Source organism: Mastacembelus armatus, chromosome 6 (genome assembly GCF_900324485.2).
Source record: "Mastacembelus armatus chromosome 6, fMasArm1.2, whole genome shotgun sequence".
NCBI classification, from domain to species: domain Eukaryota; kingdom Metazoa; phylum Chordata; class Actinopteri; order Synbranchiformes; family Mastacembelidae; genus Mastacembelus; species Mastacembelus armatus.
The window spans coordinates 5,642,547-5,670,529 of record NC_046638.1 but is presented as its reverse complement, the minus strand read 5'-3'; the positions used below and the strand labels follow the sequence as shown (position 1 = coordinate 5,670,529).

At 40.0% G+C, this 27,983-nt stretch overlaps 1 protein-coding gene across 2 annotated transcripts; it reads left to right on the top strand.

Moving 5' to 3' along the window:
- Positions 1-26: 26 nt before the first annotated feature.
- On the top strand, positions 27-27,065 carry wnt7bb (wingless-type MMTV integration site family, member 7Bb). Of its 2 annotated transcripts, none has more exons than XM_026312269.1 (4): positions 27-677; positions 7,121-7,347; positions 22,508-22,779; positions 25,875-27,065. In XM_026312269.1, exons 1-4 carry the CDS (start codon positions 607-609, stop codon positions 26,352-26,354), a joined length of 1,050 nt encoding a protein of 349 aa, XP_026168054.1. In that variant the 5' UTR covers positions 27-606; the 3' UTR covers positions 26,355-27,065. The 2 variants fall into 2 exon arrangements, with proteins under 2 accessions (XP_026168054.1, XP_026168053.1); XM_026312268.1 differs by lacking the exon at positions 27-677 and adding an exon at positions 2,733-3,049.
- Positions 27,066-27,983: the final 918 nt, after the last annotated feature.

Sequence of the window (27,983 nt, the reverse complement as noted above, 5' to 3'; positions counted from 1 at the left end):
CTTTTTAGTTTTCTGTACAACAACTACACGTGTTGAACTCAGTCTGGAAGCCCGGCCCATTCACTGCATATCCACGCTGGAGGAGAAGGAGGCGGGTAGCCCTTTTGTTACCTGTATTAGAGTAGGCTACCTGGCTGCTGTAAGTTAGTAACATGGACTGGGTGTAAGATGTCTACAAAGTGTAGCAACACCGAGCATTGAGAAAAGAGTAAACAAAGCGACATACACATAGTTGTCAGGGAGCAGTAGTAGGTTTTTCTACCTGCAAGGCGCAGCAAATGGGAATTGTTAATTAGGCTCTACCGTGAAAGTAAGGACGAATAGGAGGCACTTCCTCCAAGAACTCATTCACCTTTCAAGTCCGACCCTCTCTCAAGTTTCATTTTGGAGTTCGTAGCCACCTTTCAGGTCGTTATCAGCATCTCACCTGTACTGCTGGACCATGGATTTCACACGGTCCAATATTTCAAAGGCGTTTCAGCTTGATGTCGCGGAAAACAGGCGGTATACGTGCATCTGGAAGGGTTAGGAAACCTGCCAATGTGAACGGAAAGTGTAACCACTTTATGTTACAGTGCATGGCCTCTGGACAAAGTGGTAACGATCATGCACAAACTCCTCCGAAAGCGGAGTCTCTACGTGTTCCTGTGTTTTGGCATCATATACTTCAGACTTGGGTAAGTTTTTATCACCGGCGGTTCATGCTTTTATTGTATTATTCACATGCACACCCTGAATATCAAATTCATTGCGGCACTCTAAGACAATTACAATGTTTTTGCGCACTTGTTACAGGAAAGTAATGGTTGCCCTCTGACCTCAGACGTTTAAACGTAAAGGAGTATTTGTCCGGTGTATTACAAAAACGATTTAATCATTATATCCAAATGTCTGCGCCTCGGGAATCTGTTGTGCGTAAAAGTTGTAGATCAGGTCTCATGCCAGCAGACAATCTGATCGATTCTGTTCGCTGTCAGAAGGCTATTAAGTTCACCTCATGAGACTCCTGCTCTTTTGTCGCACAAGATAATTTGAGCCGCTGTCTCTACTCCAGATCCAGCTCACCCCTGCATACCTTCATTAATAGCGGCAGACTGAGTTGTATTTCCACATTCCATTGCCCAGACGGAGTTTTTACCTGTTTTGCAATACCTCACCTTGATGCATAAACACAGAAGGACATCTATCCTTTCCTTCTGTGCTGCCCCTATAGCTGTGGCTGTCAAGTATAATCATGGTGTAGGGTCCCCAGACAGACACACATTTGAATAATTATTAGAGAAAATCACGTAGGAAGTTTTTGTTTTTGCTGATATTTTTGACCACGTTGTGCATGGTTGGGACCGTAAATATTGTACACATGCATTATCTTTTTAAATGCTTTTGCTGATTAGAAAAACAATTCTTAATTGTGATGGAGATTCCCTGAAATTTAAACTCTATCTATAAAATATTTCTATTGAAGTCTGACACGCTCTAGGGGCCTAGTTAAACGGATATACAACAACACAACAATGTAACCATGTGAGACAGTTTTCAAGGGTGATGCACTAAATTTCCCTTAGCAAATTAAAATGCTTATGTGTTGATTTCACACTGGACATTCCACCAAACACAAAAACGTGTTATCCCTCCCTGTCAAAAAGTCATGTGGAGTGAAACCTGTAACTGACTTCAACATATTCTCATATCACATGCACGGGAGAAGCCACTTATCTCCGTGTTTACTAATCCTGAGCAGTTAGCTCATTCCTTCCATCCTGTAACTCTGTCTAAATCTTTCATTGCACCCTCTTCTTTTAAAATGACTGGGGCCTGCAGGTGTTGAGTGAGAGTCACGATGCTGAGGCGATAAAAGCCCTACACTCACTAAACTCTCGGACTAAAACCTCCCCAAGGATTTTATTTCTCTGATCAGTTCCAGTCTCCAGCAACAAGCAGTGCTGTTTTTAGACCTTCATCTCTACTTGGGCTATAGAAATCTTATCGTCTGTGGAAAATTATTATTGAATTTTACTGCTTGGACTCAACATGTATATTTGAATATGGATGACGACCATCAAACACCATCGGCGCGCAGCAGACAGGCAAGTAGTCAGAAATATTACAGACCCCCGTAGGAATATTAGCCTATAGTGTTACTACAGGAAATAATAAGGGCACTGAAACTCATATTGGAGTACCACAAGCATGCAATTATGCCTTTAAGAAAACATTACAGAAACACTTGCTATCAATGGACATTACCGTATATACCTCAACAATAATGTAACAATGTTATTAGAATATCAAGACATAAGGACAATTATTTACACTCGTACATAATACCATATGAGTCATATCTGTTATCTCTTGGAATAAAGACTCGTGTTAATGTGAGCATAACTTCTTCAGAGCCACACAACGTTGAACAGAAACGTGCTGATTTTGTGCACATGGCTCTGAGATGATGGTGTGAGGCACGAGCAGCCAGCGTCTATGTTTGTTTATTTTTGGCTGGGTTGTGGGGTGGCGGGTGGGGAGAAGGTATGCGGGGGGTGACGATGAATGAAGCCTCCTGCACGTCGGACGGGGATTGTATCAGTGTCACCCTATTGTCCCGCTGTGGCAAAGTGGGCGGATAGCAGTGTCTCTCCCTGCCCAATGGCAGGCACGACTCTCATGAGAGTGGAGAGAGGCACTTTTCTGCCATGCAAAATCCCTGAAACCATCATCATTCCGGCTCGGGAACCACAGTACTGTGTAACAGCCTCCGCCGCTGAGAGATGACAGAGCCAATCGCAGCGCACACACGGCCTTGGGAGCTTGAAGCTGCGTAGAGCCACCACACCAAAGATACGGAGACGCACAGCACCATTTTTTGATTTTTGTGCGAAAGGGACTTAACGCCGGGATTTAAGGGATTTTTCTCATTTTGCCCGAGTCGTCTCAGTCAGTCCGAACGTGGCCATTTGCTCAATGTCATCATGATCATCTTCTCGTCGCGCAGTGTACTGCTGTCAGTCTACTATCCGCAGATCTTCCTCATCCTGACGAGTGGCAGCTACCTGTAAGTTTGAGCCAATTAACGGCTCCTTAATTAACTTCAAAGAGAGCGCGCTCTCATCCTCAAAAACACAAGGACGCACGGCTTTGGTTTTGCTCCTCTGCAGCCTTTTTGACGGACAACGGGCCATATTTCCCCTTTTCCTATTCATCTAATCGCCGGTTCTGAAGCAAGTTTCTTTAATTTTCCGCGTCCACAGATTAGAGGTGAAGTTGAAGTTGTTCAGATGGTGTCATCAGAAGTAACAGCACGGGGAGTAGTCATCACAAAAGTGCAACTTAGGCAGCGCATTTTATTTATTTCTATGATATTTTTGTAGAATTCAACAGAATCCTCATCAGTGGAAACGTAGCCGGGAAAACGATCCACGTGGGAAAACACTAATTAGGTGAAGACGTGAACGCGCTAATGTTCCGTATGCAGGCGAATGAGGATGTTTTGTGAATAAGCAGTGTTTGTATTTAGACATCGCACTGCAAACATTTGACATATCAGAAAAATAAAACAGCTGCCGAACTGCTACACGGATTCGTTTTGGCCACAGAGTGGCAGAGATGTTCAAGACAGTTGGATGCTGAGATTCTTTCTTTCCCCAATTTAACACAATATGGGCAGTTTTTACGCATGCGAGCACCGTTAACCTGTCCGATCGTGAGAGGGATCATCGCTGTGCATTACCTCACTTCTGGTTAATTCTCAGCATTTCGATGTTATCATTTCAACCCACATCTTAAAATATCTCCCTGCATCGTGCACGTGATTGACACTATAATGCGCTGTGGCTTTGAATTAAAGGAGAATTACTCTTGCAGCAGAATACTGACTTTCTTAAAGCTTCCAAAATAATTACCCTCCCTTGCTCCTTCCTTTGCTGCCCGGAGACCCCAAACCTGATGCTGAAATAGATGTGGTTTTTGGTTTTCAGTTAAAAGTGGGCTACACTACTAAGTATAGTGATGGCTTGCACATGAAAGCTACATACCATTGTTTGTTTTGATTATTTAAGTTTGTTTTCATCTGAACATTAACCACAAAATACGTTTTGAGGAGAATATTTAAATATGGATATAAAACAATGCAACGCTCCCCCCATCAAAACTACAAATCTTGGCATGTTAAACTGTAAAATATGCAGAGCTGTGTGGCAAATGAGCCATGAGCAAAATGATCCATCCATGTAGAGTTTTTCAGCCATATCTCACACTCCAGTATCAAGGAATTTCACACTAAATGTTCCAATGGCAATAATCTGTACATTTTCACTGTTTTGTCATTATCACAATCTATAACTAGTGTGCAACTGTGGGTATAGTGTAAAACAGTTGCAAACAGGATTTTGTTATTAATTAAATCAGTTGTTCAATGCTAAATTCAAACATCTATTTGCAAATGAGCAGCAAAAGAGGAAAATCAGATTCAACACTAACATAACAGTTAATGTCCTGCTCCAGGAAAAAGAAGAGCATTTATCATTTGACTTAGTTAAGTTGTGTCTCGGGCATTTTTGTGAGTGCATTCCTCGGTAGAAGACGTATGCCTGGGAGCTTAACAGTGTGTCAGCTAGGTTCAAAGTGTTCCATGTGATGGAATAGGTGGCTGTGAACATACTCTATGCCATGACGTAGATTATAGATTCTCCTCTAGGCCACAATATCCTGTCAGTAAAAACCTGTAAGCTCCTTAGTGCTGACCCTCGTTCAGATTGAAGTTTTGCTAAAAATGTATTGTGCACTGCACACTGCACCGGCCTGAGAATTAATGGTGGATGAGCTTCAGTCACAACAGTAAAATAGACATCAAGCCATGGTGTCAAAAATAACGTGAGATTATTAAGAATAAAAAATGTCACCTTTAGGCTAAATAATGCGGTGAGGCTGTACATGTCAAAGCTCCAATTAATTCATGATTGACTGAGCTATAAAAATCTCACACTTTTAGATATGTCCTTTAAGAGATTTCTCGAACCGTGAAAAAAAAAAAAATCATGCCACCTGTTGCTTAGACATTACCACATATTGTTTTTCATTAACTGGATGTTTGAATGTGACATGTCCAATTACAGCATCTGCAGACAAATTTTGCAAACAAATGTTGATGGTCTCTGGTGGAGTATCAGTGTGACCGTGGGCGAGCTGTGCTCAAGCTACTGTCATACACACACAGTATACGCTAAGCAAACAGAATCACATTTGTGCACTTTGATGATGCAGGGATTTAAAAGCTTAGCTGTGGTATTCTCTGTTTGGTGTTGTCTGGTGGTTTGAGTTGCCCATGGCAGACTGTGATTCTGTGAATTAGCAGATGAATGGCATGTGAAACAGCAAAAGGGAAGGTTATTGGGAGCTTTGTTTGTCAAAGTTGAAAATATTAATATCATCTTGTATTCATTTTTGGGCACGGCACTAATAGATCAGTGATATATACAACTCAAATTATTAAAAAAAAAAAACAACTTTTAAAGAAAGTGAATTTCTCTAGTTGCACATTACTGTCTTAATGAGCCCAGCTATTTGGTTTGACTACCTGTCATTGTTGTCATGAATAACTACACATTATTGTCACTTTTTTGGAAATAAACATTTTAATGTGTTTACTATAATTGAAAAAGCCCTAATTTGGCTAGAATTTGTGGTAACTTTTGCAAAATCTACAATATACAGTTCACAATGACAATTTCCCTTTTATACATATTGTAGTGCGCTTCCTTGATTGCACTGTCGACAGAATGTGTGCAGCCTTCAGTTGCGTAGCATATGTGTCTTGCTGCAATTAGGATTAATTTGAACTTATTTGTTTGAAATTAAGATTTATGATTTTCTGTCTTTGTGGAGAAGCTTGAGCAACCAGTGCAAAGGGAACATAGCTGTCTGAGAACGATTTTAAATCAGTGATCCAGTCTTTGTTCTTAGTGGTGTCCTACTAAGATCACTGTGAACTAGAACTGACAGAAATCAGCGTGTCTCTGTTTCTGTTTCACAGTGTCACCCACTCCACCCATTCTTACTTTTCACCCCTTTTACACTGCCATTGCTTTTCGCTGACATACAACTTGCCTGCGTTATTTTGCCCCCTTTGTGGTGAAGCCTTTGGAGGTCGACGTCATACTTCAAAGCCAGCATTTGCCTCCACACTGTTATGGCTCCCTGTCCCTCACATGTTTGAAAAGTATGTATCTACATGGTTTCGCGGGCTATAAACAGAGCCATGGGGAAAGTCAGTACTTTGTTTAGCAGTAATCTGTTTAAGCTTTCTCAGCGGTTGAAAAACCATCTTTAACATATGTTTTGGTATTATCACATTGAGCAATCAGATGTAATGAATTCTCCCGGAGGAGAACTGAGATGTGTCATTTACTATAAAGCACATTAATACTCTATGAACTGAGGCAACCAGTGTTGAAAACCTTACATATTTTCCATGCAAACCAGTCTTAGGATGTGGCTCAGTGAGGCAGCACCCTGAATAAGTTTCAAACACATAATTATGCAAATCATAAGGAATAATATTTTCTGTGACATTTGGTTAAAAATTAAACCTTGCATCTGCTTCACATGATACTGAGCAAGTGTATATACAGCATTTGTGTAAGGGCCTGGCAGCTATTCATGCCACTATGTTACCTTAACAATTAACACTAAACCCCAACTCATTATTCAAACTCCCACCATCCAAACCAATGCGGAATGGTTTTGTCAGTAGTCAAATAAGCATCTTGTTTTCACTCTCTGGGCTGTTTCAGCAAGTTCCCCTGTGTCTTTTTATGTTTTATGCTGGACTAAGTTTTCAGACTTTTAATTTATCACTTATCCATTAAATAGCAATACTTACATACAGCTCAGCTTTCACTTCACAATGGAATGTGCATCAATTTGTTGAATTGAATATTGTTCTGGAGAGACTCACACAAGTGAGCCAGTCTGACAGTCAAATGTTCTAACTGAGTTTGTGTTTGTGTGTGTCTCTGTGTGGAACCATGCATGCATGCATGTATGATGTTATGTGCATGTGTGTGTATTGATGTGTGTGTGAATGCTCACGTGTGCATGTGGTGGTGTGTTTCTCTTACTTTGGCAGGGCCCTGTCCTCGGTGGTGGCTCTGGGTGCCAACATCATCTGCAACAAGATTCCTGGGCTGGCACCTCGCCAGCGGGCCATCTGCCAGAGTCGCCCGGACGCCATCATTGTTGTGGGTGAAGGTGCCCAGATGGGCATCAATGAGTGTCAGTACCAGTTCCGATACGGACGGTGGAACTGTTCGGCGCTGGGAGAAAGGACAGTCTTCGGTCAGGAGCTGCGAGTAGGTCAGTCTGGGTCCTATCACAAAAGGGAAAGGGCACAGTGTTTGCTTGTGTATGTGCACTCCTGTATGGCTGTCCCTGTGAGAACCATTTGAGGTTTAGCTGTGAGTTAGGATATTTTTTGCAAAGTGCTTGTCTGCCACTGCTCACTGCTTTCATTAGCACATTTCATTTAGTGTCAAAACTTTTATAGTTAGAACTAGGACCAACTAGGTTTATGTGCATTCCAAGGTTGGTTTTGAGTTAATGCTTTTACTTAGCAATAACCTCTGCTCTGTAGAGTTTTAGTGGGTCAGTGCATTATAACAAATGAAGCCTGTGAAGTAGAGCTTTGTGCATACTTTTGGGCATGGCGAGATAAACCAATCAATCTATCTCTAGATTGTGATAAGCGATATTTAGGAATATGCACATGAACAAAAATCAAGAACACACTGGGATAAGCCAACACCACAATATATATGACACATTATTGTACAGTATGGAATTATGATTTACAACTTTGAAACTGCTTAAGGGATATGCTAGCTCTAGTGTGTGTGCAGCAATCCTAGTGGATAATCAACAACTGAACTCAAAACATATTACAAAAATGGAATTACAGCATGGATGTTGTCTGAGGGTGGAGACACTTCCTTCAGTTTATAATTGCTAATAGTCATTTAGTCATGATAATGAAGTTGACAATGATAATACCACTGACTTTCCCATTAAAGGAACATGAAATTTCATAGTGTATGTTTCGAGCCATCCTATCGCGTCAGTTTTAGGAAACAGTACAAGAAGAGTATCAAAAATGTGGTACCAGCCCTCGACCCTTCGAGCCCAGTGAAATATAGTTCTTCACAAGCCAAAACCAAACTGCACACATCACACAATCAAAACTCAAACCAGCAACACACAGCCTCTATTGTATAATCATTTGCATCGGCAGTGCTCAAGAAGAATTTATATACTGCTGATTCAAGTCCATCTTAGTTGTTCTTTCAATTGACAATGTTGCATTTCTCGAGAGCATACTGGGTTCTGGTGATGTAGATTCTTCAATGAGCCTGTTGGTGAGCAGCATGCCGACTGTTGCTGGCTATGCCAAAGTGGAAAAGCTACTGAACGGTGCTGCAGCCCTAATGGAGAAAACGTATGGTTGAAAACTGATATAGCAAATGAGGAGACAACTAATGGTGTTATTGCAGAGAACGCTTGTCGAACTAAAATAGATGGACACATCTGTTGTTAATCGGGCTAAATTGGTTGTGTCCATGCCTGGCTGGTTCATGAGCGTGTGCACATGCATGCAGAAAAAGCCCTAAAGCAGACAAACATTTACATTTACGATGCTTTTGTTTGAGAAACTTGGCTTTCCGCAAACCTCTTTTGCATTGCTTTTGTTTTACAGGGACTTTTATATATTTCCTTTCATTTAGAAGATGCTTTGTTGCCATTACGTTGCGGTTGGGCTGTGCATTTAATCCAGTGGCTCTGTTAACAATCACTCCTCTTAAGGAGTAGCTGAATTAGCTCCAGCTCCCTCTCCAAAAGCATTTTGCCTTTGTTGTGAATGTGGCGCTTTCTTTTGTAATGGAGCTCATGTTGTTTTCCTCAACACTCAGCATCCCTTTTTCTTTCTGCTTTTGGTCATTCTTTTATGCTCTTTTAAAGGGTCCAGAGATTTAGGAATGATATTGGGTTCTGGTTCATCGGAAGCATCTGTGTGTTACGCTGTTTACCTCAACTACTTTGTAGTATAAAAACCTACATTTAGTAAGTTTAATACACACAGTCCTTGTTCTCTAATGTAGCTTTGTAAGCATGGTCACTCATGTTTGTGTATTGAATTTGTATCTACTGAATGAGCTCAGTCAGGTTGAGGCCCTTTGGGGGCTCTTCAACTTTTTGGTGTGCAATGGCACATCTACATCCCATTCTGTAATGGCGTCATTTGAATTTTGTGCTTGCCTTTGGTCGTTTTGTTTGGTTTCCATAGAACTTTTGACAAATAAATGCTTTATGTGCCCATGCTGAGCACATCCTTGTTGATGTCCAGTTTTGGTCAGAGAGCGATGACTACTGGGCCTGCCATGATTGTCCAATAATGATGGGACTTGGTGGCTTTCTCAAAAAAATATCCCAAACATGACGTCTTCTTGTAGACCAATGTGAAACTTGACTGCATTTAGGATTCCCATGGCATATTTACAAAGATATTTTTAATTTGGGCTTTTAATGAATAAAAGCAGTAACATGTGAAAGAAGATTTTTTTCCCATTTCTTTTCCTATTATGGTTTTAAAGGATAAACATCAGAAATTGTTGTTTCAATACTGTAAGTAATAAGCTAAACTGCAGATTAATGTGAAATATTTTCATTCTCTGTTCTGTAAGAAATTTCAACTTATCTTGACTGAGCAACTTGTTGCAGTAAGATTTTGCCTTATAACAGGGATGCAGGAGTCCTGGAAGTTTGCTCTCGCCTTCAACTGAAAAGATTTATTCCTCCACAGGGCAAAAGAGAGAAAATGTTGCATCATTTGTGCATCGTTGCAGAGTTGGCATATGTAGTGCTCTTGCTAAACTCTAAACAGAGACTGGTACATTGGTTTTGTGATCAGGATATGGGTTCATGGTTTTATGGTATGTAGGTAACAGCAGTGCTAAAGTGGTTCAGGCTAAAAAAATCACAAAGACTACAGTACTAACTTTGACAAAAAAGAAAAACTTCACTACATTTTAATTTCTTTTTATCAATAGATGAACAGATTGACACATTGAAATATACGCATTCATACACAAATGTCATTGCGTAATAAATGTGTTATTGATAAAGTGTGGTTAAAAACTAAGGCAAAAGTTCAGAGATGAACAATAACTTCATTCACTGACTGGAAAATTACTTCCACAAAATGTTGGATTGAACTGAAGTGAACTGAGAAATTCTGTCACCACTAGGGATTGCCTCATTCTGGACACATGACATATGACATCTCTCTTCTGAGCTTCCTTTCAGCTTGCACTTGTCTGTCAACATTACCTGATGACTGAGTTATGAGATTTGATGTTTGATGATGCCATTTAAAGTTGTGTGAATGGACGTATCTGTTGATCAGGACTGATATATTAACTAATATGTTTGTAGTGTCTATGTCTATGACTGTCAGCCCAAATAATCACAAAGCTCTTTATTAGTTCATTTTTTAATGATTTGGCCATTTTTCAGATTGTTATATTTGATCAAGAGCAGTCGGACGATTAAACAAATCACTAGTGTAATTATATTTGTGAGCTTATTCTTTTCTTTTGGAAGAAAGAAAGTACCTGAAATGCCCATTATGCTCATTTGCAATGCCAACCTGCAAGTACACACCACTGCAACAAAACAGGTAATAGTGTAACTATTACTAATTTCAAGACCCTGACAAGGAGACAAGACACCTTCAGATAAGTGTTTTTGATAATCTCTTTAAACTGAGGACTTATTTGAAACTAGTCTCTCCTCATTTTGCCCATGCAGATTTGCCTGTGAAGCTATATCTAGTAATACTGATTTGACTGAACCTGAAGATTTTATCATGACCAATTATTGCAATAACTATAAAATTAGTTTTTTTCTCTTTTTTTGGAGTGTAGTCATTTAACAGCACTGACACCAGGTAGCATGTCCAGATGTTGTTTTACTACTGTGCCCTTCACTGCCTGGTGACACAGATTTCTCTCTGGTCTGTGCTCAGTACTGAAAAAGAGAACTGTGGATATGTTGGGCTATGTGGATAAGAGATATGCTGCCCATGTTTTACAAACTCACTGCATTATTAAAATCATCTATATGTCAGCTGGGCCAACCACTATCACCATTTTTAATTACTAGACATGACAGATGAAGTGTGGTGGTTACTCTGTTTGACTTTTTCATAATGACCCACAGTCAATCAGGCTTGTATCAACCGGCAAGCTGTGCACCCTATAAAGCAATTGTGAATACTTACAAAGTGTCTGCCTTAAAGTCGCAGAAGAGGGTGTAGTGACTGGATTTAGCTGCTTCAACTGTGAATCCTGTGTGAAATAGAACAATGGTCAAGTATTGTAACTGTACTGTAATTATATTTCTAATAAACTGCTTTCTAATTTTACTCTTCTCTCATAAAACCTACATGCACACAGGAAACTGGTTATTTAGAGAGATTAGAATAAATCTCAAGTCAACTAAAGATACTGTAGTTAAATGGGCTTTGAAGATACAGAACTGTTATTGTTATTGTTATTCTTGCTACACTGCAACCCAGCATTATGCAGTTGGATACAGCTGTGTCTGTTGCACCTTAAGGCTTCACTTCAGCAGGTAGAAAAGGTATAGGTTTGATCTGACAGTGCTTGTTCAGTTTAGCAGTCTCAGGCTAGGTCATATCGTGGGAGACCACAGTGACAATGCCTCTGAATCTACAAGTTCCCTCATCATCAATCATCATTCTTCAATTTAAATCCCCCAAATTATGAACACTAAATCTTTCTTCCCGGCCTGTGATCCAGTCTTAGTTCTGGACTGGCAGGAAGAGATGGTGGCAGTTTTTTCAAGAGCAAAAGATCAGCAGACCACAAGTCTAATGTATTCTCTCTGTGCAGACTGCTCATGGAGGCAGTCTTTCTGTTCCAGAGCAGCTTTATGTTACTACAATGGCTTTCCAAGAGAGCAAACATTAAAAGTTGTGTGATTGGGCATTACACAGTCTGAAATATCTTCATGTAGAAGAGGTGATCACGTGTTAAAGTGAGATTTTGTTATGTATTTCACTCCTCTACTGTAAACAGAAAAGTGTATTCAGTTCAGGAAATGGCTTCTTCTGTGCTGCCTGACACTCAGCTAAACACTGGACTTGAGGGTAGATAGATTGATGGAAAAATAAAAGCATCCCTTTTTTTTATTGCAGTTGTATCTCCCAACTGTTTCTCAGTTTTGCAAAGAGAATTGGCTTGCTTATTATGCTCTGACAAATTGGAGAGCAACACCATAAACTCGCAGTGAGATTTGAAACTGGCAATTTAAGTGTGTCTCCGTTTCCTCTGCAAATGCAGATTTAGCAGTCTTCCCCCATGCCCTGCTATGGTGTTGGCAAGAGTTGGTACCTTCAGTCTGTAAAAATGTGGAATGAATTATCCTGTGCTAAAAGAAATGGGTGTTATTGAGTGGCTTGTTGCAGTCTATTAAGAAGTAGTAATAAAATTAGAGACAGATCCATCAGTGAGTAAAGAGGGAAAGGAGGAGGTTTAAGGATAAGAATGGCAGTAATCCTTGGCCTGGTTTCTAGATGAATCATTCTATTTTAAATATTCCTGTCAAAACTGATCCCATGGCTGTGATTTGTTGATGCAGTTTTATTATGCATATTTGAGAGCGTTCATCCATGCGTGAAGTGCATTGAAAGCCCCATGTGGTTTCTGTTACACATCTCACATAATATGTTGATGTGTTTTTGATCCAGTGACTGATCTTTGCCCCTTACCTCAACTTTAGCACACATATGATTCTATATGAACTCATTTGAATTTGTTTCTCTATTTATTCTACTTCTCAGCTGTGGTGGGACTGTGGAAATGAATATTATTACATCCATTTGTACTTTTTTCCTCTTTAACAATATGTTTAGCCTTAAGAAGCTTCACCTTGTGTACCATCAGACATTCCTTTAGTGAAACACCTGTAATAGAGATGCCCTTCACTTAAAAGACCTACTTATGAACACCTCACAGCCCTGTTCAAATTGCAATGCACTTGATGTCAGCGATTAAAGCTTGAAAATGGACACCTTTCAACAGCTACACTCAGCATCAAAGGCCAACACTGGCCCCCTTGTCATAAAATGGCCTGCTCTGGTTACTCTGTTTGACTTTCCAGCCAGTTTGTCACCGTCCTGATTCATGCTTTTCATTTGAAAGAGGTTTCTTGTTGTGCCTGAAGTGAAATATTACAAAAGTTCAATCATGTTGCCTCTGGCTCATTGCACAAGAATAGGAGCAGCACTTGAGCAGGTGAGCTTGTTGCTGTAGAGATAAAACTTGTATATATTTATGTCTGATAGACTGAGGTAAAAGTGCAGTCAATATCTATTATTATGTATAAGGGTTATTTTGAAACAAGACTTTTGAAACAATGTAAAGAAAAGTCTGTTTTCCATTGTGACCTACATGATACCTCTCTTTTTCCTTATTTTCATTTAATCTATTTTGTTGTGTTTCTCTTTCTTTCCTTTGCCTTTAAAAGGCTCTGAGTTAATGCACCAGGCGGTGCCTCATCACTACAAAGGATAAAAACAAAGACATGAAATAGTTACCAAAAACAACTAAAGTAAAATGTCAAGGGTTAGACTGAAGAGAGGTTAGAGAATAGAAGATGTGTTTAGGTATGTATCTCCCCATCCTTCTATAGTATCACCATCAGCCAATTCCCCCTCTGAATCTCAGAGTGCAGTGAAAGCAGTGGGTGATCCACCTGCCAGGACTGTAAGGCTGCTAGGGCCAAACCAGCATCTGGTCAGATAAAGACTTCTTAAGTCAGTAGGTTCAATGAAAATCGCTTGTGTGGAAAGAACTCCTGGACAGGCATGTACTTGATCGGGAGCTGGAGATCCAGGACTCCTTCAAGCAGAGCTCCCTCTCTGTGCAGGGGAAAGGTCATTTCAGACAGATACTGCCAGACATAACTCAGTGTTGAGGTTGGTTTTTGTACTCCTAGTTTAAACAGTGGAGGAGGATAAGTAAGTGCAAAGAGGATGTGGTTGATACAAGTTTTAGAATTTTGGCTTAGTGTTTTACATTCCATATCCTTTTTTAAACTTGAATTCATTGAAGATTTAAGGTTTTGGACTCTGTTTATGTTTGGATGCTGCATGTCAGAGAGAATGGATGCACTGAAATTTGTTTTTCATGACTTTTAGGGAAAAATGTGCTTTTAAGAACATTAAAAAATAAAACAAAACATCAGCTCAAGAACTTATGAAAAAAAAAATTGAGAGAGTCAGATCTTCACTCTTAAGTGGTGTCAGTCATGTTTTCCTGAAACAGTGGTTTGCCTTCTTTTTTAGGGAATCTAGGCACTACTGAAAAAAAATCTGGTGGCCTCCCAGATGACTTTAACTTGACATTGAATGGCAACAACGATAGTGGGCTTACAGCAATAATTACAGGCTGTGAATAATACAAATGTCACATTAATCACAGATTTCTCAAATTTTAGAAAGAATGACTTGGAATAAAAACTGGGTTCATAATTAATAATTATGTTCCCCCAATTTTTTGATTGTTGAAGGCTTGAAGTAGCCATTAATTTGCTTTTCCCCAAATACCTGGCATTTCTCTGCACTGCACTATAAGCTCCTGGTTGGAGGACAACAAAATACTTGCAGATTGGCTGAGCTCCTTCCCCTTCTCGGAATCACTTGATAGTCATTTGTGGTGAAATCATATCCCCACAGAATGCAAGTATAACATCACAGTCCAACCTAAGGCTAATAATGAACGGACAAGAAATTCTACTCAAATGACCATGTGGTTCCATTCGTGCTTTGTTTCCTCATTTTGACAAAGTAAAAGGAAATGCTAGCTGAAATATTAATCTCGACCAGCTGAACATTTTAAATAAACTCCTTTTAAATCATGCAGCGATGCAGTCTTATAAATAGACTTTCAAGTAAAATATCAACTGCAGGGTAAATAATCTTTCCTTCAAACCAAATAACTCAGTTATATGGTATATCGGTGTTGACATACATTGCCACGCTGATGGGAATTCAAAATTTGCTTCTCATATTTGGAAGTGAAGATTCTTGTTTGAAAAAACTCTTACCCTCTTTGACATATTAGCTTGGGCAGTTGCCAATGTAGTGTTATACCCAAGACTAGCTTAATAAAGCACAAAACACATTCTTCAAACTGGAAGGTTTTTCAAAAGCACACAAGTGGATACTTTGACACTGGTGAACTCTCCCCAAATACCATTAATCATCTTACTGCTGCCGAGGTTTTTCCTTTTGTGGGCTAAGTTTCTGGTTCGTTGTGCACCCTTTAGGCAAATTACGGTTTTAAAATAATCATTCACACAATTTTCTTATCCCATACAGATAAAAGCAATTGTTCTCATAAAAAGATGCTAAATTGTGGCTTTAGTCATAAATGTATAAAATATCTCAGATGCATTGAAGTGACAAACTACCAACAAAACTGCAGATTCACTCCCATGCAGCCAAGTACTTGATACCATGTGGATAACAGTGTGGAAATGACGCGTGCATTGTGTTATGGTGGAACGGTGGTGGATAAAAGGCCTCTTTTTCAGCCCATCATCATGTGGGTTGCCGTAATCCCCTCTGCCCCCCTCCATGTCAGTCCAGAGAAAACACAGCAATAGCATATGCATGTGTGTACATGTACACACACACACACACACACACAGAGGGGTTTTATACTATGTTGTTTTACAGTGTGTAGGCTGTGGTCGTCATGACATGGTAAAGGTCATCTTTTCCTCGTTTTTCCTCCAGTGTATGGCCTCATATCCCCTGCCCACAACATGTGTCTTTATCTAGGGTTGGGGCCTCTCATCCTACGCAACCTTACACCACTATCTTCGCCAGGGCCCTTAGCTTGTTCATTCAACAGCGCCGTCTCTCTCACAGACTGGCTTGGTGTGTCAGGAGCTGGGGTCCTTCTTCATTTCCTTACGCCTCTTTCAAACATTTTCTTCTGCCCACCTACTGTTTGTCTGCTGATGTGGCCTGGGGCTGTTGTGGGCCCTGGCCCTAGGGCCCCTGTGTGTGTGTGTGTGTGTGTGTGTGTGTGTGTGTGTAGCATTCGTCCCAGTACTGTGTTATCGGTGGGATCTACGTCTGTCTGTGTCTGCCAGTGCTGCTAGACTCAGGAGGAAACAGGATGCAAGAGGATCAACTGTAATCTCACAGTGAGCTTTGTTCCACACAATCCCAGGCCGATCACTGTATTCTCTACACACAGGGCCAGCACTGGACATTTACATGTGCCAACAATCACATTGCTATTGGCCCACTTAGGTGAGAGCTCAGAGAGGGGAAGAGTTAGTGGGTTTGAGGCAAAGGGACACTGGTAGAAGAGAATGGATGTTAAGAGACCTGGCACTTTAGTTGAGGATTTGATTAATATCAGCAAATATGGGAAAGTTTGGTCTGGAAGTTTCTTTTGTAATGAAAAAGGAAACATGTCATCAGTGGCATATTTGACTTACTGATTATAGTGCTGATGATGACAATGATATCTTCAATGATATGATGTGGGATTGATATATATCTCAGTAAATATGTTTCCATTGAAGATAAAACAAAGTCAAATGAGACTGAATATGAGGAAAATCCTCACCACTGTCCTCACATGAACTTGATGATTACCATGTACAGCACATACAGGCCTACATTTCCAGATCTGAGCAGGTGAGGTCCTGATTCGGTCTCATTATTAGGATGAAAGGGTGGGAAGAAGGATTTATGCTTGTTTTAGCAAGTCTGGGTATTCAGTCAAAAAGCTTTATCTCCACCTCAGGGAGATCAGCAAAGAAAAAGGATGCTTTTGAAATGTTTTCTGCCAGCCCAATTTTCTGTGCCTGGGAGGCAGCTTACTTAGACTCTCAGCATTTAATACTGGCAACGTTAAATACCATCATAATTGTTTTAGCTTTACTGCTCAAAGCCCTCGTTATTATATGAATCAAACCTGAGACCCTACAGTGAGCGGATATGCCAAAGTGTGTCACCTCCCCGGCTCTATTATATGAGTAGACTGAAAATATGGAGCCTAGTTCTGGTAAAACAATATTATTTTATTGTACAGGAACACAGCTTTGCTAATTCCTCAGGCTGCAAACCTCACGGACCACAACTTTGTCTATAATTTGCTGGGAGCATATGTTCATAGCAACGGTACATAAAGCGGAACGGAAAACAGTAGTAGAGAGCGCATTAGTCAGTTCAGTGATTGGTATACAAAGCTAGGGGTTTTCCTCCAACTTTCTTCCCCTTCCATGGGGCCCTAGAGACACAGTTCCAGTGCAGAGACGACTATGGTTACAGCTTGCTTTCAGTATTTTTGGAATCATAATTTTATTACATATGTACAGTGTGGAAAAATAACTCTTACAATGGAGTGGGATATACATGAACTTAGAATTAGTTTTAAAAAAGTATATCAGATAAATTTTTTTTTTTATTTTTTTTTTTTTACACATTTTGGTGATATGTTTTGTTATTGAAAAATGTTTTGTTTTTGACCTTTTTAAATAAAGATCAGGGCCATTTCTTCCCTGTGGTGGTTACACTTTATCTGAATAGTGAAAGTGCAGCAAGGCAGAGAGAAAAGGGAGAAAATGTAGAAAAACTTCCAACAGGATTTAGGCAATAGACTCCAGAAACAGCAATTTAACTATATTGGTTATCTCCATTTCCACTTAAGAAATATATCCGACAGGTAGCGGACTCAATAAGACAGGTGACTTTTGAGAATTTTCAAATGCCATGTTCTCCAGATGAAATACATGTTTCCTGCCCTGCTTATAATCTACTGTCCTCACAAGTGTAAAGACCCCTGACCACCAGCAGGTGACACTTTTCCCTTTGTTCACTGTGGTGCCATTTGTCCATCACAGAATGTCCTTGTGCTTAATGGATATGAAGTTTCAAAAACCCAGTGTATTGCTGTGTTGTTGAGATGTGATTTCTTATGCAATCCAATCGTCCTCTGTCCCCGGGGTGTGAGTGCATGTCCAGGATGAGAGGGCCTTTAAAAGGCTTTCCCCTTCACTGCTCCACCAACAGGCTTGGCTTGTGTGGAGAGGCCATTCAACTGCACTGCAGGACTCTGCCGGTCTGTGTGCGTTACATGTGTGTTGCTTGGCAAGACCCCGACCAGTATTCCAGCCTAAACTACTTCTCTACAGCTGTTTCCATCTGCTGATTGGCTTTTTCTATCCTCTGACTACATTGAGTCCTTCTTATCTCTGCAGTAATTAAATTAAATTGATGCTGCAGATGTCTTCATGCTTCATGGCTTTGCTTATTTTGCTGAGCTTCTTATGTTTTGTGCAACCTTAATTGTCAAAATCAAAATCAAGTTTTGTGGCTGGGTATGCTGACAGAAACAAGAAATTTGATTCTGGCAGTGATTTTGCCAGTGTCAGTCTTTGTGCTATAAACTACACATGTAACTACCACATTTTCTAAAGAAGCTACTCCTTACAAGTGAATTTACAAGTGAGTCAAAGTAGTAACAAGAAATGCAAAACAGTTTTGAAAAAGTTAAAGTTAAAATATATGATATAATATAATAAGATATAATGATGTTATCTCTTTAAAACAGAATCTTTCGGTTTAGATTTCAACACTTTATCAAATGATAGGACAACAACAAAACTGTCTTGGGTTAGTTTTGGACAGAACAGTGGCCTCCACAGCCAGTCTCATGTCCAACTCTCTTGAGTATATCTTTTAACTGTCCTCGCTTGTCAGCAACATAGCCCAACCCTGGCCATCTGAATGGCAAAGAAAGCAAGAGCTGTTGAGGTCAGTGGCAGTGTTACTACATCAGCTAGCCTATACTATAACAGCATTGCTTGTGCAGTGTCTTTGGTTGTAAATCTTCTGTGCTGTGTCATGTGAAATTTGTCTAGTGGTGTGCCTGCCTTCGGCTCTAAACACAGATTGCAGTTTTAGTGGCGAGCCACTACATTCAGAAATTTCTTTTTGTGTCCCAGTTTCAACAGAGGGTCAAAAGACACGACAGGCATCACAGCAGGGGCTACTGTCCAAAGTGGTGTGGTCAGTTAATGTGAAGGCTAAGGCATACTGAGCGAGTGAGTAGCCATCATTACATCTCAGGCTTTCGTCTCTCACACAGAGTATAACAGGATATTTTATGCTTGTTTATTAACTCGTGTACCTGTTCTGAGTGAAGTAAGGTTGATTGTGTTCCTCCCTGCTTTTTTGGATAGTGCAGCAGACACTTGCCACTAAACTCCATTAGACATCTGGTTTAATATTCCCCCATTCTTCTCTCCTGGATGTTTCCAAGTTCATTGAGGTTTTTCTGGTCACTCCAATTTTCCACTGGCAGCTAGCGAGGCTATCCCAGGGTGGTTCCTCCTGGAGGGCTGTCAGCACTCTGGGGCCAGCTTCTTTAGGGCTTTCTGCTGCTGTTATGGGTGCATTTTCTCCTCCATATTTCATCAACAGTACGTTTGCTTCAGTACACTATCAGAAACTTTTCATAGTAGGTTTCTCTCACTTTGAATGTATTTATTCATTTTCTGTATACAAGTATTTTACATACATTCAAATTTGAACATATGTTTTACTGCAGTACAAAGAATAACTCTGCATTTATTTGGAGTGAATAACTGACTTTGTGTTTTATGTTTTGATGTGAGGTCATCACAAATATTAAGATTTGATTTTGCAGTAGATGGGCAGGAGAGAGTACACATTTATACTAAGCGGATAGCATATTTTAAGCTTTGAAGATCTGATTTCCAGTGTCTCCTTTGGTTCACTGCACAAAGAAAAAAGAGGGTCTTGATCGCCACAGTTCCATGGCTTGTGTAATTGGCTTTCATTATAGCCAAGCAGAGTCTTGGCAGTGCCAGACCCACCAGGGGGTGACAACCAGTACAAGTCCCATCATCATCATTTTCCCCATGAGCAGAACAACTCAATGGCCCCAGAAATGGGCATGCATCTATGGCTCAAGGAACCACCCTTTCTCTGGAAACTGCCTTTATCCTGTTTTAAACATTACAGTGACGCTCTGTTTGTGTGCATATGTGTAAATGTGTTTTTAACAATCTATGTGTGTGAGGGTGGAGGGTAGTGCGAGTGTGTTGTGCATTTTCATTATGTGGCCGGTCACCGAGTAGTCGAGTATGAGTGAAGGCACATATGCTACAGTTCTGTATCTCTTGTAAATATTGTGCCTGAGTGTGAGGGGCTGTAGAATGTTACCACAAGCTGGTGGGGCTCAGCTCTGGTGCTAACCAGAGAAGCAAGTGGTTGTGAGTCAGTCTCAGTCGGGCAAACCTGCGGCTATGGTGTTAGTTCTGCAGCACCAGTGCCAGGATAGGAAATTAACAGTGGCGTTTGGTGAAAACATCTCTTGAAAGTTCTCTTGAGACTAAAGTAAGAGGCGCAGGAGAAAGAACATGAAATGGAAAACAGCTGCAAATAACCACATAGAAGCTGTTTATTTAGAAGCACTTAATGCAAATTACTTATAATAATCAGAAAAAAAGCTCCATAAAATGAGTAGACATATAAACCCCAGTACATAAGTAAATTTTACTACTTGGCTATTTGTGAGCCAGTAATGTCCATGCTAGACTCCAGCTAACACTAGCAGCCTTGATTCTATTTAATATTGTCTATACCCATTAAATAGTTCAAATAAGCACAAATGTTATGCCAAGGCATTTTTGTTGTTGCCATATAATTTCCACTTTAGTGTTGTAGTTTGCTGCTGTAGATGTAAACAGCTCCGCTATTTCTTCCGTTTAGGACACAGCTGTAGGTAGGCGATATCTGACAGTGTATTTATTGATAGTATTGAATGTTTACAGTATCTGACAGTTCACCAGATTCCAATCTGTTATAGCTTCATTCTGCACTCAGAAAGATTTGTATATTTGTCTAAACTCCATTCATTTGGAAACATATTGCAAGTCCATCACATCTGACATGTTTTTATAACGTTACAACTAAAATATAGCCCAATGCAATTTAATTGGTTAATATTCACCACATCTCTAACCACAGAAGATTTGATTAATCCTGTGCTCTTCACACCCAAATCTACTGCAACATGCAGTGACAGAACATCCAGAACACTGGATCTGCTAAGATCTTAAGTAATACAGTCAAGTTTGTTGCCAAACTAATCTGATGAGCTTCTCAGCCATTTCTCTGAAAGCCTTTGAAAAAATAATAAATCACTGAGGAGCTATTGGCTTTCTGGAGTGCAGAAAAATGCATTTTACCTAGAGAGATTCCAATAATTGCAACTGAGTACATTACACAACATACATCAAAAGACTTACAAAACATTCCTTTCCAAATGCTTAAAGCCCCCTGAAACACTCTGTGGTTAGTCTTGTTTCTGCTGCTCTACCCCTTGCACATTACTGCCAGTTGAAGGGAGACCACGTTTGTAATGGCCCACAGTCTGTTTTAGACTAAGAGTGGTCTTTTAAGCCAGGTCCCTCGGTACCCATTATGAGTGTAGTGAAAGACTGAGACTGATATTTAGGGAGATGAAGGAATGGAATTGTGTGGTTATTGTCATTTATTTTGGCTAAATTTGTACACATCCATTTTCATCTTAATGAGATGTTACAGTATCTGATGATTCTATACTCAAAATCTGATTTGTTGATCATGCAGTGAAAACCTTTCCACTTTACAATATAGACTTTTTAGGCCCCTAATATTGTATCTTATTTTTGTTTGTTCACAGCATATTTTGCATTTTATAACATAATTTATTTGTTTTCTTAACTACAATAATCTAATGCTTTAATTTGATGGGTCATATTGTTAAATGAAAGCACAAAACTAGATTTACCAAAATGTCACCTGTTTAGGTTTATCTTGTGCGGTCTAGAAGCTATCTACCTCTGGCACTCCAGAGTGCCTCCTTTCTCATCAGTGCAGTGTGGGTGATGCAGCGAGACCTGCAGACCCCAGCTGTTTGCATTGTGGGCAGCACTACAAGGTGCTCCTGTAGAGGAATTCAGCACTTTGGACAGCACCTAGACCAGCTCTCCCTTCTCTGGAATTCCAACACTGCACTCTGTCAGGACTTTGTGGTCAGAAACGGGAACACGTCTATTAAGGTTAAGGAGGGAAACTGGGAAAGAAAATTTGGTAGTGTATCATTGCAAGAGTGTGGACTTTAGAGTTTGTCAACATCAAATTCTCTATGATGTTAAGATGGTATGACTGGAATATCTGGGTTTAAGGCTCAGAGTAGGAAGGATAATGGTAAATGTTGTCAGACATTGGTCCTAATGCCTTGTGCTACTATAATTTTATCATGTTAGATACCTAGAAGGTCTCTACAGCATAAGTATACAATACGTTAATATTCCATAAAAAGATCTATTTTCCCTCTTTCAGGTAGTCGGGAAGCAGCGTTCACCTATGCCATCACAGCAGCAGGGGTGGCACATGCCATCACAGCAGCGTGCAGCCAGGGCAACCTGAGCCAATGTGGCTGTGACCGCGAGAAACAGGGGTATTACAATCAGGAAGAAGGCTGGAAGTGGGGAGGCTGCTCGGCTGACATCAAGTACGGTATTGAGTTCTCTCGCCGCTTCGTTGATGCCCGGGAGATTAAAAAGACCCCACGACGCCTGATGAACTTGCATAACAATGAGGCAGGGAGAAAGGTAACTTTTAAATTCTTTTTGTCTCATTCTACCTGTAAGAAATACCTACTTGGATCTATTTTTTTGTAATTTGAGGCTTTCAGTAATCACATTGTACTCACCAGGTGAATATGGTGGCATTGTTAAAAAGACAAACACTGTTATCACAGATAACAGACTGACTTGTTTAGCTTTCACCTTTCCATAGATTCACTTGTGCAATGAGGCATTATTAGCAACATTTTTGGTGTGTTCATGATTGCTTTCATCACCAAATATACTGGTTTAGCTAATATGGGACAGCTGTTTTAGTTTGTATTCAACTTAGCAGATTGTTTTACTACTCATGCTTCCATGCCCCCACTTTGTTGTAGTGATGTTGCTGTGCTCCCAGATCTTGGCAGTTACTTTGATGATTTCAGTGCTATCATAAGTACAAGAAATGATTGCCAAAATGAGGGAAATCAGACCCATGTTGTAATAAATTGAAGTTATCGTTTAAGTCACTTGAAACTGGATGACATGGAATACTCTTGCTCTAAAGAGACATAATATTTTGTGACTTATTACTCAAAAAATGTGTGCATGCATACATGGGTGCATAGATCTGTGTTAATGTGTTCCAGTGAAGGAGAGAGGAAGGAGTGGCAAGAAAGTGTGATTGATCAAGTTGTTGATTGATTGATCACCCAGTTAATCTTTCAGCAGCTTGTTTTACTTCAGCTAATTCTACCAGAGACTATTTTATTCCTGTGTTGAAAAACTTCACTATATTTATTTGCTATTAGTTATCCCAGAGTAGTAATGGAGGAAAGAAAAAGAGAGAGTGTGAGAGGTAAATACAAGAGAAGAAATGATGTTATGTTGACAAATGGAACTAATTAACAACTTGGCCTTTTTGTGTCCACTCGGAAAATGGAGCCCGTTCAATGTTTGCCAGATGGAGAACTGCCACCCCCTTTTTCCAGTTCCTTTTATAGAATTATGAAGTGTAAAGTCAGGACAGGATATTATTGCAGTTCTCTGCACAAAACCAAAACATGTCACTGCCATTTGACTGCATCTATTCAGGGTGTGAAAGCAGGCCGACAATGCCGGTGTTAGTGCAGCAGACTGACAGTGTCTGCAGTGCATGCCAGTCTACTGGCATTTTGGACTGTCAGGCTTGGAGTTGGCACTGCTGCTGTTCTCAGTCTAGCTTGGAAACTTGGTTTCTATGAAGATGTACATATTCCCTCTATTCTGAGACAGAGAGAAAGCTGAAATCTGTCTTAGGCTGGATACAAAGCTGTTAGCTAGTTCACAATTCTCAACTGTTAATTGTTGTAACTAAAGGCTACATTATATACCAGTGGTCTCCAACTCCAGTCCTCAAGGTCGACTGTCCTGCTTCTTTTCCAACTATCCCTACCCTTGCAGTTTCTGATTGGCTGAACACACCTGACCCAGGTAATCAGCAGTGGCTAGGGCAGGGATAAACAAGCAGGACAGTAGACATCGAAAACTGAAGTTGGAGACTCCTGGTATAAACATTCTTGGTCATTCTTAAACAGCTTCTGGTGCATTACCACCATCCTCTTATTTGGATGTACTGCAGGAAAATCAAGAGGAATTGCCATCAGGTGTAAAATTCAAGTAAAACAAATGTAAATTCTGATGTGGGGGGGAAAGGGCTCATTTGAAATGATGTTTTCCTATCACTGATAAGAAGCATCATTAAAACAGAAAATTATAATTAAAGTGGATTCTGTGACTAAACCGAATATAAGAGAACCTTCAGTGAATCACTGAGATCCCTTTCATCTGGTATCGTGTGGGTTTGACAAGTGATCTTTGGATAGGAATCTGGTCATACTGGACTAATTAGTGACAGTTCACAGGCTTTGATGGACACAGTTTAAGTAAATGTTTCCATGCATCTGTCAGACTTCTCATGCCAGGCATTCTTTGTGGTTTTTGTGCTTTACATTATTGGAAATCCTCATTCAGAAACAACATCCAAGGCAAGATTGACAGATGACCCTGGCTTTTATGAAGTATGGGAAGTTCATGTTTTTTCAATCAGATGTCTTTAAACCAGGAAACTGTGACCACATGAGTCAATGGACAACAGAGACAGACATTCTGAACAACTCTTGTGTACATTTTGTAAGTGTCTGATAGAAATGATGATTTATGCTGCTGGTGAGGCAGGGCACCGGGAAAAAGTTGCACTTGAAAAATGGCCCATTAACTAAACATACATTTTATACAACAAAGACACATGCTTTTCTCAAGCAAGTTGGAGTTCCTAATTGGATTATAAGAGTCATGTCAGTACTATTACGAACATGTTAATATGACCCATTTAAACTTCACTCCCTTTTTCCTCTTTTCCTGTGAATGTAGGAGTCACTAAATCTAAATTACTACATTTAAAGGGACTATAATAAAGCATCTGAATTTAGAATTGTGATATTTACATTAAATTCATTCTGCTTTCTTCTATTCATCACAAATCACAATATTGTCTCTGCCTTTGCATATTTAAAAAAAAAACAACAAAACTCATATGCCTTGTCCAGCTGTAAACAATTAGTTGCCTTTATGTTGTACTGCAGGTGCAACACATTTATTAAAACGTGGCTTTAAATTATCGAAGATGATTGCTATCTATATGAGATCCATGTTTATTTTCCTCTGTCACTAATGTGGTTAAGGGAAGGCACACAAAATTACAGGATAGGGTATTATCAGTAAGTGCAATTTTCCCTCCTTCAGTACATGTAACAGCATGTTAACCATGACTGAATGTTTCAGTTAGGCTTGGATTTGTCTGCTTCATAAAAGGGCTGTTCCTCTGCACTCAAGCCATAAATACATTGTCTTTCTGCTAAATTTAAGTGTCTGTGGCATAAATGCATGAGCCCTATTTGTAAAAACCCACACAGACACAGGAAGAACATGCAAACTCCACACAGAAAGCGCAAGAACTGTGTTTCCCCATCTTAATACAAAGAATAGAATGCTATGCTCTTCCTGCATAGAGACTAATCCAATCCAGGCTATTGATATCTCCTCATGTCTGCAATTGTTGCAGGTCTACTCAACAGTTGTTTTGCTTTTTCACTCCTCAGGTTCTAGAAGAAAGGATGAAGCTAGAGTGCAAGTGCCATGGTGTCTCGGGCTCCTGCACCACAAAGACCTGTTGGACTACACTTCCCAAATTCCGTGAGATTGGCTACGTACTCAAAGAAAAGTACAATGAAGCAGTGCATGTGGAGGTGGTCAGGGCTAGCCGACTACGCCAGCCCACCCACCTCAAGGTGAAGCAGACTCAGGGCTACCGCAAGCCTATGGAGACAGACCTTGTCTACATCGAGAGGTCCCCCAACTACTGCGAGGAGGACGCAGCCACAGGGAGCGTGGGCACCCAGGGACGCCTATGCAACCGCACATCTCCACACACAGATGGCTGCGACCTCATGTGCTGTGGCCGGGGCTACAATACACACCAGTACACCAAAGTGTGGCAGTGTAATTGTAAGTTCCAGTGGTGCTGCTTCGTGAAATGCAACACATGCAGTGAGAGGACGGAGGTGTTTACCTGCAAATAAGGATGTGAGGCGCCAAGAACTAGCTGAATGCGAAAGACCCGACAAAGCAAGATGAAAGTGTGACTTGGACCAATGAAAGATTTTGAAATAAAAGGAATGGAAATTACACTATCAGCTCTTCATGGCATCGTTTTGCACAGCAGAATCTATCTAATTGCTTTTCAGAAAGTAAATACTAAATATCAGTAGGTAATACCCAGGAACTTTACTGTCACATGTGCTGATGTACTGAAATATCCAGAGTGAAGTTGGGACTAGAGGTGGCGAATGAGGCCCTCTGTGGGAACTGTGCTTTGCACTCTGGGTTTTGTTAAATTCCCAACAGACTCGTGCCTGGAGAGGAAAGACAGTAACCTGGGAGTTGATGAAAATGACAGCAGCTGATGAGGGATGACTGGGAGAGATCTGTCAAGTCTTTGATTAAAAACTTTTAAGGGTTTTGTTGTATTTTCACTATAGGGAAACAAAAGTGAATCTTGACATGATTGACCCTCTTTAATTTGGCTGGGGCTTATGTTTGAGGTTTGCAGAAATGAAGAACATTTTCTAAATGCATTAGGGTGCACCAAAATCTGAGTGGAGAACTCTGTTAAACCCTCTGCTGCCAACTGGAATAAGGTGGAGTATGTTAGTTTTCCAGTCACACTGGAAGTGTCTGTTCTGAACACTGAAAATAAATTGTTTATTTATGTTATAGTATCTTAAAACAAAGCACTAACGGGTAGAGATGTCTTTTTTTTGTACTAAGTGTAAAAAAAAATTACTTTTTAGAAACTCTGACTGAAGATGTGTATCTCTTAGAAAACGACCCTCAATTTTTGAAACACCCCCATCGCTTCTTAAAGACAAAAACAGAAAGAAAAAGGTTGCTACTGGTGTTTTGACAACAAAACATCATTACACAGACACATTGGTTCTATTTTACTGTAGCATAGTTTGTTTGCAGTCCTTTTTCCCCAAGCAGTAACATCTAGTTGGATGCTTTTGCAATGTCAGTTAATAGACAGTAGCAGGAAGACTCATTTAATTGCAGAGATCCTTCCCAGATTCATTAACCATGAAACTGATATGTTGCTGGATGTGCACTGATATTTTCTATTCAGATACAACTCATGAGAACTAAATAAACTCTCATTTGAATCATTTTGGCATTTCATTGCTAAAATATTAACTGTGCTCTGCAATAGTGGTTAATTAAATTGAAGATATCCATAAAGACACGACCATGTGATGGTTAATAATTAACGCATAGATGGAACAAAACCAATGATGATGATGATGACTATTATTATTATTGTTTAGCCTGAAATAAACATTATTTCAAGGCTAACGAGGTAAAATAATCATTCACACTTGTTTTCTTCTTTTTCATTAGGGCTACTGTAGTTTCAGTTATTTTATTAGTTGTTTATTAAAAATTAGACTTTAGGAACTAATATTTTTCCAAAAATCCTTAAATGTTTTTGGAAATGATAATTATTTATCAGGAGCTGTGATATGACTACACTCAACAGGGCAAAAACACAAGAAGTCAGAAGATGAGAGAGTTAAGAAAGGTTGTAAAACAAGACTGCAATTTAGAATCGCTTTGTTAGGTGCTGCAGCATTTGCTTCTCTCAGGAAAACAAA